General features: G+C 35.1%; 1 protein-coding gene and 1 non-coding gene across 2 annotated transcripts in view; one reads left to right on the top strand and one right to left on the bottom strand.

The window, feature by feature from the left end:
• The window catches only part of FAT4 (FAT atypical cadherin 4), a 184477-nt gene that overhangs the window by 89445 nt on the left and 80368 nt on the right, over positions 1-14664 (bottom strand). Inside the window, exons 3-4 of the mRNA XM_024119347.3 lie at positions 4388-4649; positions 2188-2538 (exon numbers count right to left, since the gene is read on the bottom strand). Of these exons, the coding sequence (XP_023975115.1) occupies positions 2188-2538; positions 4388-4649 (613 nt within the window). The remainder of the gene's footprint in view (positions 1-2187; positions 2539-4387; positions 4650-14664) is intronic.
• Positions 7064-7170, top strand: LOC112063789 (U6 spliceosomal RNA). Its single transcript, XR_002891176.1, has one exon. It is a non-coding gene; the product is annotated as a U6 spliceosomal RNA (small nuclear RNA).

Raw genomic sequence — 14664 nt, 5'->3', positions numbered from 1 at the left:
TGAAATATGTTGAGAACTATTTAGTATAACTGAGTTGGCAGTTTTAAACAAAGGTTACCCTTGTACAGTCTTATCATGATCCTTGTAATTCAGAGAGATTAGAAACTGTGTCCTATATTTTAGGTCAAAGTACAGGAAATTACACTGATAAAAGTATTCTAAACTAAAACAATGGAAAAATGTAGCTTGAAACTTTTACCTAACACAATTAAAGGCAAAAAAAAATCCATAAAAAAGTAACTTGAAGTCAATGGTTAACACATTTCTGTGCATATGCTTGCATGGATTATTCCAGCAGCTTTCACAAAAAAAGTGTCTTATTTGCTATTTTCCCAGTTCCCTACAATCAAGGTGTGAGGATAAATGAAATTTACTTTAGAGCTGCACACAATCCTATGATACAATGGACTCTCTCTAATACATAATAAATAAGTCACAATGAAACCTGGCAGATAATTCTTCACTACAGAAAAGTTGGAACCAATAAAAAAAGTTCATATCCAGAGATCAGGTAAATTAATTAAGTTTATGTCAATAATAATAGAGAAATCAACATCCAAAATAAAGATTAACCTCAGTTGTGTATAAAGCCTAATGGTAGACAATTACAGAGCTGGGCTGATGTACACGAAATAGACTGAGCAATGTTCTTAGGCCAGGACTGGGTACATACTAAGGCCAGGTGGCCCATCTTATTTGCTGGTTCCCCATCCACAGATTCAACCACCATGGATCAAAAATATTTGGGAAAGAAAGATTCCAAAAATTTCCAAAAAGCAAAACTTGAATTTTCCATGCACTGGCAACTATTTACGTAGCATTTATATTGTATTAGGTATTATAACTAATCTAGTAATCTATAGGGGAGGATGTGCATAGATTATATGCAGATACTACACCATTTTACATAAAGGATTAGAGCATCTTGGATCTTGGTACCAGTAGGGGTCCTGGAACCAATCCCCTGCAGACACCAAGGGACAACCTGTATTTGACAATTGTCGGTTATTGTTACTAATATTATTAGCAATTTCTAGAACTAACATTACAGGCACTTCTATTTTAGGTATATTTTATGTGTCCAATATTAGCTGTGCTTAAATAAGAGGGGAAAACTTCAAAATGTACTTAATGAATTCTAAAGAAAGCATTCTCATGAATTAAAATACTGTGCTCTTTGCCTCTCATATCTTTCTAAGTGGCAATTCTGGACACTCCTGAAAGGAAACTAAGTATAGAGCAGAATGTTGAGATAGAATGGTACGCTGAGATTACATAAATCATTTAAGTCAGCAAGAACCAGGAAATTCTAAATTAAGGTTGATATGCCTATGTCACAAGGCATATCCTCGGGCTAGAGACCCATTTCCTCTTAAAATAATGTCCCTTGTTTTCTCAACTGAATGAACATTTAGCTGCATCCAGTGGAAGGGAAAACAAGGTATTAACTTTCCAAACCGTTTAGTTAAAGACTGATAATCTATACAATGTTATCTCTGAGCCTCTATTACCTGATATTTGTATATACAAGTTAGTCTTAGAAGAAAGACCAAGGGAGTCCTATTTTAAAATGAAGTTTTTCAAATAAATAAATAAAAATCAAGCAAAAATCAAACATTGTAAAGTCTAGATTTAATGTAAAATCTCAACTGGATTATAGAGCATAAATTAAAGAGATCTGAGACTGTCCTTTGCGACAAAGCATGAAAGCTTGCTGAAATACTCTGAGCAATTTTCAGTCAGAAATATAAGACTAATCAGGCATTCTTAAGTACTTTTTGAGACTTTGGTTTTCCTTTTGCATCCATATTTTATCCTTTTCATGTTACAAGAATATATGTAAGCAGATAGTTATTTATCTGACATAAACCTACCAAAAAGCTGTTTTAGGCCTTCGACATTGCCAACCTTCAATAGTGTGATACAGTTAGGGAGAGAAAAAGACAGATAAAGTTTAAAAAGCTTATAAGATGATAATGCACGCTGTGTAACTGTTATAGGTAAGAAATTAACTAATAAAATACTTTACCTTTGCATCCTCTATAGTTAAATTATAATATAGCCCTCAACTTTGGACCTATACTTACAAAATGCAATTTGGTGACAGCTGCACACAGTAAAGAAATACGAGATACAGCTGATGATATTTTTTTAATAAAGTTCAAGTATATGAAATAAAGTACATACCATCATCTGCGTCAGTAACATTAAACACAAGAACAGTAGATCCTGGAGGTAGATTCTCCATCAGAGATGTGCTGTATGAATCCAAGCTGAAAATGGGTGGGTTATCATTTACATCTAGTATATTGAAATAAACCCTAATGGTAGTAAATTGTCCCCCACCATCTTCAGCTCGAACAGTGAGAATATAATATTGCTGTGCTTCATAATCTAATATTCGAGTCAAATTAAAGACTCCGGTAACTGGATTCAGGAAAAATGTGCCATCTTCATAGTCTTCATTTACAATATATGTAATTTCTCCATTCACACCAGAGTCATCATCTGTAGCTAAAATAGCTGCTACCAAAGAACCTATCAGAAAAAATAAGAGCCTACAGTTAGCGGGACGGGGTATTGCTAAGAGAATACTTATGATATCAAAAACTTTATTTCTACAGTAAAGTATTTTAACTAGAGAATTACTACGAAAATATAATGAACACAACATTCTGTAGACTTCTACATTAACACCGATACCCACATTCCCAAACAGTATCAAAATGTATAGCATATTAGATATCCAGTAGATCTTATGTTGCAGTGTAAATGTTCTGGGGAATGAACCCTACTTCGGACGTTATTCTTCTACCTGGCACTACCAATTCATAAACATATTGATGAATTCAATGAGCATATATTGGGGCCCATTGCTAGTGTCAGGATCTGGGGATTCCAAAAGCAATAATACAAACTTATGCTGAGGGGATACCACTTGACAGCTCATATGACCGAGACGGGCTGGGACCTGGGGCCCTTTGCTGCAGTGCTTACACCTGCACACACATCTCCTCAAGCAAAACAAATACAGAGAAACTATATGGGACTAAAAATAACTGTTTGCATGCCCCGTTGGGGCAAATTCTGGACCAAGAGATTAAAAAAAGACCAAAAAATCCAACTGCCACTTCTGAAGAGCCAGGAGCAAAAACTGGGTGTTGGGAGCAAAAGCAGGGTACTGCGCATGCCCCCTGCACTCAGCACCACAAACAGGTGGGCAGAACACCTAAGCCACACCTCTGGCCCGACCCCTGGGCACACCCCTACCCTGACCCCACATAAGGACCAGCTTGCTGAGCTAGCAAGGGAACCCGTTACTTGTTTTTTGCTCCTTCCTGTGGCGGCAGGGGCCCCAGTAAAGCCTAGCCTGAATTTCTTGTCCGGCCTCCAGTCAATTTCTATTGATTGGGGAAGGCCATGAACCCTGGTCAGTATCATGACCATTGCTAGAATTAAGGCGAGAAAGAAATGTAATTACATGAAGGACATGCATAACTCATCTTGGGGACTGTAGTGAGAAGTAGGCTTCTATAAATGTTTCACTCCTCTGTCAAATGAGTTTCCACAACATATGCCTTATTCCAAACTCACTCCAAGTGTAATTCAGAATACAATTTCAGTTTTAGATAAGAAGTTCCGATAGTGGGAAGGAAGCATACCCACACCAATTACATGGATTTTGGGTACGCAAACTCAACAGTCACAGCATAATATGTTCAAATAGACAAGGTGGGAATTCAGGATTCCTATTTTACGAACATTTATTGAGCACCTGCGAACCCTCAAACCCCATGTTAGCAAACTCATATATGTTTTACCCTAATTCTAACAGGAATTGTTTCCATATACAGAAGAAGAAACTGAAGCTAAGAGAAATGAATACACTGCCCTGGTTCACACAGCTAGTAACTGTTAGAACCAGTATTGACAGGTTTTCATGTGCTTTTCTTTGCTCTTTCTATGCACAGCAACATAATCACATCAGACTTTTTTTTTTAAATCTTTATTGGAGTATAATTGCTTTACGATGGTATGTTAGTTTCCGCTTTATAACAAAGCGAACATCAGACATTTTTAAAGTGGAAAAATGTTATCAAAACTATGGTTGCCAGAAAAATCCACAATACGTGTCACAAAAACTTTCAGAAACAGAAATATCTGTAATTAGTAATCAGATGATTGGCTAACTTCATTTGCTCTCAAAAGTCTAGAAATTTGTTTGGGAATTGTAGTGAAGGTGGTTAATTAAAATATTTCAAAATCCAGCATTTATACCTAGCAGCATATGGTAGAAACTAGTCACAATTTAAGAGTAGCCAAAAAATAGTCCATAATTGTAGTCAAAGGTGATCCTTGCCAATACACTTATGGGCATGCCACCTACCTGGGGTAGTGTCTTCTGGGATGTCAAAAGAGTACACAGGCCTGGAGAACTTGGGTGTGTGGTCATTCACATCGCTGACAGTGATATTTATTCTCATATCTGAGGACTGAAGACCATCATCTGCACGAACCAGCAAGGAATATTTGGAACGGCGTTCCCTGTCCAACCTCTTGGTAGCTATCAGATCTCCAGATTCAGGGTCAATTCGGAAACTGTCATCGGCTCCACTAATGATTGTGTATGTGACAAGAGCATTTGCACCCTAGGAAAAAAAGATGAGTATCTGAACTGCTAGAAATAGAACACTAAGAGTACCACTCCTTGTGCTGAATACGTATTTGACAAAGTGAAGCTTTGGGGCTTAATTTCACATGATACTAAGATTTCAAAAGGTAACAAGCCAGAGTAGTATATTACATAGTCTTTCACCATTCACTCCATTAAATAACCACAAATCTCAACCTTCAGTATTTATATGTATATTTCAGTATTTATATAACACAATGAATCTCAACCTTCAGTATTTATATATATCATTCACTCCATTAAATAACACAACAAATCTCAACCTTCAGTATTTATATGTTTTTTAATTCTTAAAATATACACACGGAGAATACGAATGATGCTAATACTATTAACCACATAACCAGAGGTTTGCTAATGGCTTGCTCTGTGCCAGGCCTAGTGACAGCACTAAGTATGCATTATCTCACTTCAATTCACAGCTCTGTGAGATACTATTTCTCAAATGAAGACACGGGGTTCCGAGATGCTAGTTAACTTATGCAGAGGCACGCTGTAAGTGTGAGTGTGGATTTCAAACCCTAGTCTGCCTGACTCTGAGCTCATGTTCCTTCTGGTTCAAAATGAAAAGGTATTAAACAAATCAAGCACTAAATGGAGGCTTGCAATAAGCACTGTAAGAACCAAAGACAGGGATTATTTTGACCAATTTGGTAGTGTGGAGAGTTTAAATCTAAAATAAAAGAAGAAAAATCAAGCTAAAGTATTAGATTATGGGTATATGTTGGAGAATCTCAGTTGTAACACACATTGAATTGTATGGCCAAGAAACCACTAATCTTGTTTTAATTGAAAACAATCTTTTAAGGCTCTCGATAGTGTAGGATGGACCAGAATGAGGAGAGGCCAGAGAAGGGAGATAGTGAATAAAGTTTGGCCCCAAGAGACTGGGGCTTTATTTCCTCAAGATGAAACTCTATACAATCTGTATTATTTTCTGGTTCCAAGTCCCTGTTCTGTAAAATGAAAGCAGGGATCCATTCCTGTTTTCTCTCAGATCTTAGAGCTGTAGCACTCAAAATCTGAGGTATGAACTAGGAATTTGGCAGAAGGAATGGAAAAGTTGAGAAAAATAGAACATTTATTAAGTGTTTATTAAGTGCTAAGCACTGCTCTGAGCACATCACTTCAGGGGCACTAATTGTTTAGATACTTAAAGGTAATCCAGTTGGGTAAGTACTATTATTATCCCAATTTTGATGATAAAGAAACTGAGACAAAGAAATATGAACCCTGGCTATCTTGCTCTAGAAATGAGACTCTCAATTATTATGTACCAAACATAATACACAGGACAAATTAGTAAGATCTGATAGGTTATTGGATACAGAAGTAACAATAACAATATCTCTCATTTGTTCAACATTCCCCTATATTCTCATTTCTTTCTTTTTTTTTTAAATTGCAGTTGATTTACAGTGTTGTGTTAGTTTCAGGTGTACAGTAAAGTGAATCCGTTTTATATATATATATATATATATATATATATATATATATAACTCCACTCTTTTTTTAGATTCTTTTCTCATATAGGCCATTACAGAATATTGAGTAGAGTTTCCTGTGCTGTACAGTAGGTTCTTATTACTTATCTATTTTATGTATAGTAATGTGTATATGTCAATCCCAAACTCCCAGTTTATCCCTCCCCCCTGCCCTTATCCCCTGGTAACCATAAGTTTGTTTTCTACATCTGTGACTCTACTTCTGTTTTGTAAGTAAGTTCATTTGTACCCTTTTTTTAGTTTCCAAATATAAAAAATATGATTTTTTTTTTCTGTGTCTGACTTACTTCCCTCAGTCTCATTTCTTTCTTTTAACAACCCTAGGCAATGGGTGTAAAAGTGAAACAGAAGGAAAACAATTTAATTTCAAATTACTTTGGCTGTGAATTAGGAGAATACTCTTGCTGAAGACATCTCAGGATAGGATCTGCTTTGACGCAGGAGAAAGTATGCAGTGACATTTTATAATTTTATGTATAGTATGTGAAGCAATTGAAGGATAGTTTCATAGAAATGGTTACGTGGCAATGGGCATAACCATAGAAATGGTTGTGTGGTCAGAGATCTGAAAAGGGGTTTCATAAAACTATCTGAAGGTCAATACATGTAGGTCACAGTTGAGGCCACAAGATTTGTTGAGGATTGAAATTACAATAGATCAAGAAAGGAACAGCAGCATAAAGATTGAATACTACGTTTAGAGAGTGGGAAAAAGGGGCAGGGACTAAGGGAGGAAGAGGGGGAGGGACCTAGGAGACCCAGAGGACAGCCTGCCACAGAGATTAAAGGGAAGGTTTCAAGAAAGAACAGATTTTAGCAGAGTAAAAAAAAAAGAAATTAAGGGAAATTAAAATTAAAGCACCCTGTGCTCGCTTTGGCAGCACATATACTAAAATTGGAACGACACAGAGGAGATTAGCATGGCCCCTGCGCAAGGATGACACACAAATTCGTGAAGTGTTCCATGTTTTTCTAATGAGAATCTACTGTATAGCTCAGGGAACTCAGTGCTCTGTGGTAACCTAAATGCGAAGGAAATCCAAAAAAGAGGGGGTATATGTATATGTATAGCAGATTCACTTTGCTGTACAGCAGAAACTAACACAACATTGTAAAGCAAGTGTACTCAAATAAAAATTAATTTTAAAAAATTAAGCACCCATCTGGATTTGATGATGCGGGATGCTAACTTTACAGTATTTTAAAATATCTTATAAACTTACCTATATATTGTTGCAATTATGAGCAGTTTGATCTAGATATGTTTACTTATATGTATATTATAATTGAAATATTGAGTTAAATATTATACACTGTACTGGTTGCGATCTGATGCTCTGGGGTCATAGTTTGGGGCTTGAATATTTGCCCTAATACTTATTAATTGTGTGTCATTGGGCCACTACCTAACCTCTTTGAGCCAATGTTTCCTTACCTGGACAATCGGGTTGGTAGTAATACCTGCCACATAGGGCTGCTCTGAGGATTAAAGGCGCTTATACGTGTAAAGGACCTAGAACAATCCTTGAGAAGCTTTAAGCGTATGACAATGCTAATTGTTACTTTTAGTCCTATTTTAATTATTTTCTTATAAAAGGAATACAAGTTAAATGTATTTGATGACTGAGTTGTTTGCAAATAAATAATTTAAGTAAAAATTTGATTAGAGTCGCTATATATCCCAGGGAAAATATTTTCTGATTTCCTGTTAATATGTAGTATTGAGTCTTGACACTGAGGTAAAAGTAGTGTTGGAATTGTCAACTTCAAAAATTGCTTTTTGATTTAAATATACTCACATAAAACAAATATACTTTTTTACCATATTAAGCTATAGCAAGGTATTTATTAAAATATACAGGCTAAGAACTCTCCAGAAGATATTAGGAAGAACATAAATTTAGGGTGTTTAGACTATAAAGCTGACATGCTGGGAAATTTCAGCAGCTGAAGTTTCCATACATCTTTTCCATCACAGATTAAATATATTTTATCTTCATGACCAAACACATAAGGGGATGATTTCTAACAGTCGAAAAATACTCTTTCAAAATTTACGTTAAGTGGCATTTGCTATATTTGTACTGCATTCCTTAAGCCAATCTTAAAATTTAGTAACGTGAATGCCTCAAAGAACATTTTAATTTAGTAATGGAACAGCTAGGTTTAACATACTATGCACATTTATCTTGTATATTCAGGTGTACACACAGTGTCTAATGTATTTATCGTAATTGTATGGTTTAACAAAAACATTCAATAAGAATTTTAGACTTCTAATCTGACCACATTCGGTACCATTTGTTCTATTTCACAAGGAATTCGATTATTCTGGTAAAACAGTACAGGGAAACACAGCTACACTCAATTCTGACCTATTAAAATGGAATTTGGAAACTAGGGGAAAGCCAAGATACAAAAACATTTCAAGCTATTGTAAAAATGGTTTGAAATTTAGAAATGTCCTGTCTGCAAAATGACTATAATAATGAATACTCCTAAACTTATGGTAATTCTTCTGAACAGAAGCAAAGGCATCAGACTATGTCAATAAACCATCTTTTTCACTTTCAAAATCAGCTGATGTGGTGCATTAGTCGTTCTAGTGAATGTCTGAAAATGTGTAGCCAAGAGTAATGATTTAATTAGGTCTTTTGAAAAGTCTATTTATTTAATATTCCAAATATGCAGTATCAGCAATGCTACAAGAAACAAATATCGTATTTCAGCTGTAGCCCAGTGGAAATAATGCTGTTTAAAAATACTCCACTCTCCTGAGGAACCACAGAGACAAAAGTAAGTGGAAGGAATTCTAAAAGTAAATAGCTATAAATTGCAAATGCATTTTATGAACGTAAGTAGTATTTTCAAAAACACATATGGTACCATGGAACAAAGCTTGAGTATCCTGGCCAATTACAAGCATAATAATTCTGTTTATCGAAGGAAACAAGAGACTGACAAAGTCACATGCTTCTGAGAGATGTGTATCTTGATCCAACACGTTTCAAAAGATATTTAAATTACGTTCAACATGTATATGTTGCTTTCTAAAACTGATTCCTTTACCCAGGCATTACTCTACAGTGACCTACTAGTTCCTCTAACATACTAACATTTTTATCTTCAATTTAGTAATTAAGAACAAGTGTATAAAGTAAAGAATATATGGACATAATGTGCTGATTACCTACATAATCTTAGCATTTTAAAGAATTCTATTAATCTTGCAAAATCAATCTATTGGATAGTTGTGTGACAATTTAATGCTGGCCACAAAGTAAAAGCAACTCCTTGCTTTCAATATTGATTCCTACTCAAAACTAGATGAAGAAAGAAAACAGAGCTATGATTTGGTAAGAGAGAAAACATTTCAAACATATATATATATATATATATATTTTTTTTTTCAAATTTAACTAAGAGGTAAGGAGCTGACAATAGAGAAGAAGATAGAAGGTTTACCTAAAAACATTAATATTAATTTATTATAAACCACTCAAAAAAGGAAACAGCCAATAATTCTGAATGTTGTAGGAAGCCTAGGTATCCATTATGCATGGCATACAGCCAAAGAAATTGGTTTCTAAAGCCAGTATTGGAAATAGTCAGTAGTCATTAAAATGCTACTAAAAAATTTAAGAGAAAACATATCCAAGAAAGAAAACAACCTCAGGGGCTTAATCTTTTAAACATAAGAGTCCAAAAGCAGTTTTCCAAAAATGTCCTCCTTTTCTTTTTCTTTTTAAACATCTTTATTGGAGTATAATTGCTTTACAATGGTGTGTTAGTTTCTGCTTTACAAAATAGTGAATCAGCTGTACATATACATTTGTCCCCATATCTCCTCCCTCTTGTGACTCCCTCCCACCCTCCCTATCTCACCCCTCTAGGTGGTCACAAAGCACCGAGCTGCTCTCCCTGCGCTATGCGGCTGCTTCCCACTAGCTATTTTACATTTGGTAGTATATATAAGTCCACGCCAGTCTCTCACTTCGTCCCAGCTTGCCCTTCCCCCTCCCTGTGTCCTAAGCAGATTCACTTTGCTGTACAGCAGAAACTAACACAACATTGTAAAGCAAGTGTACTCAAATAAAAATTAATTTTAAAAAATTAAGCACCCATCTGGATTTGATGATGCGGGATGCTAACTTTACAGTATTTTAAAATATCTTATAAACTTACCTATATATTGTTGCAATTATGAGCAGTTTGATCTAGATATGTTTACTTATATGTATATTATAATTGAAATATTGAGTTAAATATTATACACTGTACTGGTTGCGATCTGATGCTCTGGGGTCATAGTTTGGGGCTTGAATATTTGCCCTAATACTTATTAATTGTGTGTCATTGGGCCACTACCTAACCTCTTTGAGCCAATGTTTCCTTACCTGGACAATCGGGTTGGTAGTAATACCTGCCACATAGGGCTGCTCTGAGGATTAAAGGCGCTTATACGTGTAAAGGACCTAGAACAATCCTTGAGAAGCTTTAAGCGTATGACAATGCTAATTGTTACTTTTAGTCCTATTTTAATTATTTTCTTATAAAAGGAATACAAGTTAAATGTATTTGATGACTGAGTTGTTTGCAAATAAATAATTTAAGTAAAAATTTGATTAGAGTCGCTATATATCCCAGGGAAAATATTTTCTGATTTCCTGTTAATATGTAGTATTGAGTCTTGACACTGAGGTAAAAGTAGTGTTGGAATTGTCAACTTCAAAAATTGCTTTTTGATTTAAATATACTCACATAAAACAAATATACTTTTTTACCATATTAAGCTATAGCAAGGTATTTATTAAAATATACAGGCTAAGAACTCTCCAGAAGATATTAGGAAGAACATAAATTTAGGGTGTTTAGACTATAAAGCTGACATGCTGGGAAATTTCAGCAGCTGAAGTTTCCATACATCTTTTCCATCACAGATTAAATATATTTTATCTTCATGACCAAACACATAAGGGGATGATTTCTAACAGTCGAAAAATACTCTTTCAAAATTTACGTTAAGTGGCATTTGCTATATTTGTACTGCATTCCTTAAGCCAATCTTAAAATTTAGTAACGTGAATGCCTCAAAGAACATTTTAATTTAGTAATGGAACAGCTAGGTTTAACATACTATGCACATTTATCTTGTATATTCAGGTGTACACACAGTGTCTAATGTATTTATCGTAATTGTATGGTTTAACAAAAACATTCAATAAGAATTTTAGACTTCTAATCTGACCACATTCGGTACCATTTGTTCTATTTCACAAGGAATTCGATTATTCTGGTAAAACAGTACAGGGAAACACAGCTACACTCAATTCTGACCTATTAAAATGGAATTTGGAAACTAGGGGAAAGCCAAGATACAAAAACATTTCAAGCTATTGTAAAAATGGTTTGAAATTTAGAAATGTCCTGTCTGCAAAATGACTATAATAATGAATACTCCTAAACTTATGGTAATTCTTCTGAACAGAAGCAAAGGCATCAGACTATGTCAATAAACCATCTTTTTCACTTTCAAAATCAGCTGATGTGGTGCATTAGTCGTTCTAGTGAATGTCTGAAAATGTGTAGCCAAGAGTAATGATTTAATTAGGTCTTTTGAAAAGTCTATTTATTTAATATTCCAAATATGCAGTATCAGCAATGCTACAAGAAACAAATATCGTATTTCAGCTGTAGCCCAGTGGAAATAATGCTGTTTAAAAATACTCCACTCTCCTGAGGAACCACAGAGACAAAAGTAAGTGGAAGGAATTCTAAAAGTAAATAGCTATAAATTGCAAATGCATTTTATGAACGTAAGTAGTATTTTCAAAAACACATATGGTACCATGGAACAAAGCTTGAGTATCCTGGCCAATTACAAGCATAATAATTCTGTTTATCGAAGGAAACAAGAGACTGACAAAGTCACATGCTTCTGAGAGATGTGTATCTTGATCCAACACGTTTCAAAAGATATTTAAATTACGTTCAACATGTATATGTTGCTTTCTAAAACTGATTCCTTTACCCAGGCATTACTCTACAGTGACCTACTAGTTCCTCTAACATACTAACATTTTTATCTTCAATTTAGTAATTAAGAACAAGTGTATAAAGTAAAGAATATATGGACATAATGTGCTGATTACCTACATAATCTTAGCATTTTAAAGAATTCTATTAATCTTGCAAAATCAATCTATTGGATAGTTGTGTGACAATTTAATGCTGGCCACAAAGTAAAAGCAACTCCTTGCTTTCAATATTGATTCCTACTCAAAACTAGATGAAGAAAGAAAACAGAGCTATGATTTGGTAAGAGAGAAAACATTTCAAACATATATATATATATATATATTTTTTTTTTTTCAAATTTAACTAAGAGGTAAGGAGCTGACAATAGAGAAGAAGATAGAAGGTTTACCTAAAAACATTAATATTAATTTATTATAAACCACTCAAAAAAGGAAACAGCCAATAATTCTGAATGTTGTAGGAAGCCTAGGTATCCATTATGCATGGCATACAGCCAAAGAAATTGGTTTCTAAAGCCAGTATTGGAAATAGTCAGTAGTCATTAAAATGCTACTAAAAAATTTAAGAGAAAACATATCCAAGAAAGAAAACAACCTCAGGGGCTTAATCTTTTAAACATAAGAGTCCAAAAGCAGTTTTCCAAAAATGTCCTCCTTTTCTTTTTCTTTTTAAACATCTTTATTGGAGTATAATTGCTTTACAATGGTGTGTTAGTTTCTGCTTTACAAAATAGTGAATCAGCTGTACATATACATTTGTCCCCATATCTCCTCCCTCTTGTGACTCCCTCCCACCCTCCCTATCTCACCCCTCTAGGTGGTCACAAAGCACCGAGCTGCTCTCCCTGCGCTATGCGGCTGCTTCCCACTAGCTATTTTACATTTGGTAGTATATATAAGTCCACGCCAGTCTCTCACTTCGTCCCAGCTTGCCCTTCCCCCTCCCTGTGTCCTAAAGTCCATTCTCTACATCTGCATATTTATTCCTGTCCTGCCCCTAGGTTCTTCATAACCATTTTTTTTTAGACTCCATATACATGTGTTAGCATACGGTATATGTTTTTTTCTTTCTGACTTACTTCACTCTGTATGACAGTCACTAGGTCCATCCACCTCACTATAAATAACTCAATTTCATTTCCTTTTATGGCTGAGTACTATTCCATTGTATATATGTGCCACATCTTCTTTATCCATTCATCTGTCGATGGACACTTAGGTTGCTTCTGTGTCCTGGCTATTGTAAATAGTGTTGCAATGAACATTGTGGTACATGACTCTTTTTGAATTATGGTTTTCTCAGGGAATATGCCCAGTAGTGGCATTGCGGGGTTGTATGGTAGTTCTATTTTTAGTTTTTTAAGGAACCTCCATACACTTCTCCATAGTGGCTGTATCAATTTACATTCCCGCCAACAGTGCAAGTTTGATAGTGTGTGGCCTTACATTTAGGTCTTTAATCCATTTTGAGTTTATTTTTGTGTGTGGTGTTAGGGAGTGTTCTAATTTCATACTTTTACATGTAGCTGTCCAGTTTTCCCAGCACCACTTATTGAAGAGGCTGTCTTTTCTCCACTGTATATCCTTCCCTCCTTTATCAAAGATAAGGTGACCATATGTGTCTGGCCTTACATTTAGGTCTTTAACCCATTTTGTGTTTATTCTTGTGTGTGGTGTTAGGGAGTGTTCTAATTTCATTCTTTTACATGTAGCTGTCCAGTTTTCCCAGCACCACTTATTGAAGAGGCTGTCTTTTCTCCATTGTATATTCTTGCCTCCTTTATCAAAGATAAGGTGACCATATGTGCGTGGGTTTATCTCTGGGCTTTCTATCCTGTTCCATTGATCTATATTTCTGTTTTTGTGCCAGTACCATACTGTCTTGATTACTGTAGCTTTGTCATATAGTCTGAAGTCAGGGAACCGGATTCCTCCCGCTCCGTTTTTCTTTCTCAAGATTGCTTTGGCTATTCAGGGTCTTTTGTGTTTCCATACAAATTGTGAAATTTTATGTACTAGTTTTCTTAAAAATACCAGTGGTAGTTTGATAGGGATTGCATTGAATCTGTAGATTGCTTTGGGTAGTATAGTCATTTTCACAATGTTGATTCTTCCAATCCAAGAACACGGTATATCTCTCCACCTGTTTGTATCATCTTTCATTTCTTTCATCAGTGTCTTATAATTTTCTTGTAATCTCTGGGAGGGCTTTCACCATTTGATATTACATGGAGCCGGGAGGTCTCTGGTGGACCAATGTCCTGAACTTGGCTCTCCCACCTCAGAGGCACAGTCCTGACACCCAGCCAGAGCAACAAGACCCTGTCAGTCACATAGCTCAGAAGAAAAGGGAGAAAAAATGAAAGAAAGAAAGAAAAAATAAAATAAAATAAAGTTATTAAAATAAAAAATAATTATTAAAAATAAA

This window comes from Physeter macrocephalus, chromosome 7 (genome assembly GCF_002837175.3).
Source record: "Physeter macrocephalus isolate SW-GA chromosome 7, ASM283717v5, whole genome shotgun sequence".
Classification (NCBI taxonomy): Eukaryota; Metazoa; Chordata; class Mammalia; order Artiodactyla; family Physeteridae; genus Physeter; species Physeter macrocephalus.
This window is presented reverse-complemented; position numbering and strand designations above follow the sequence as displayed.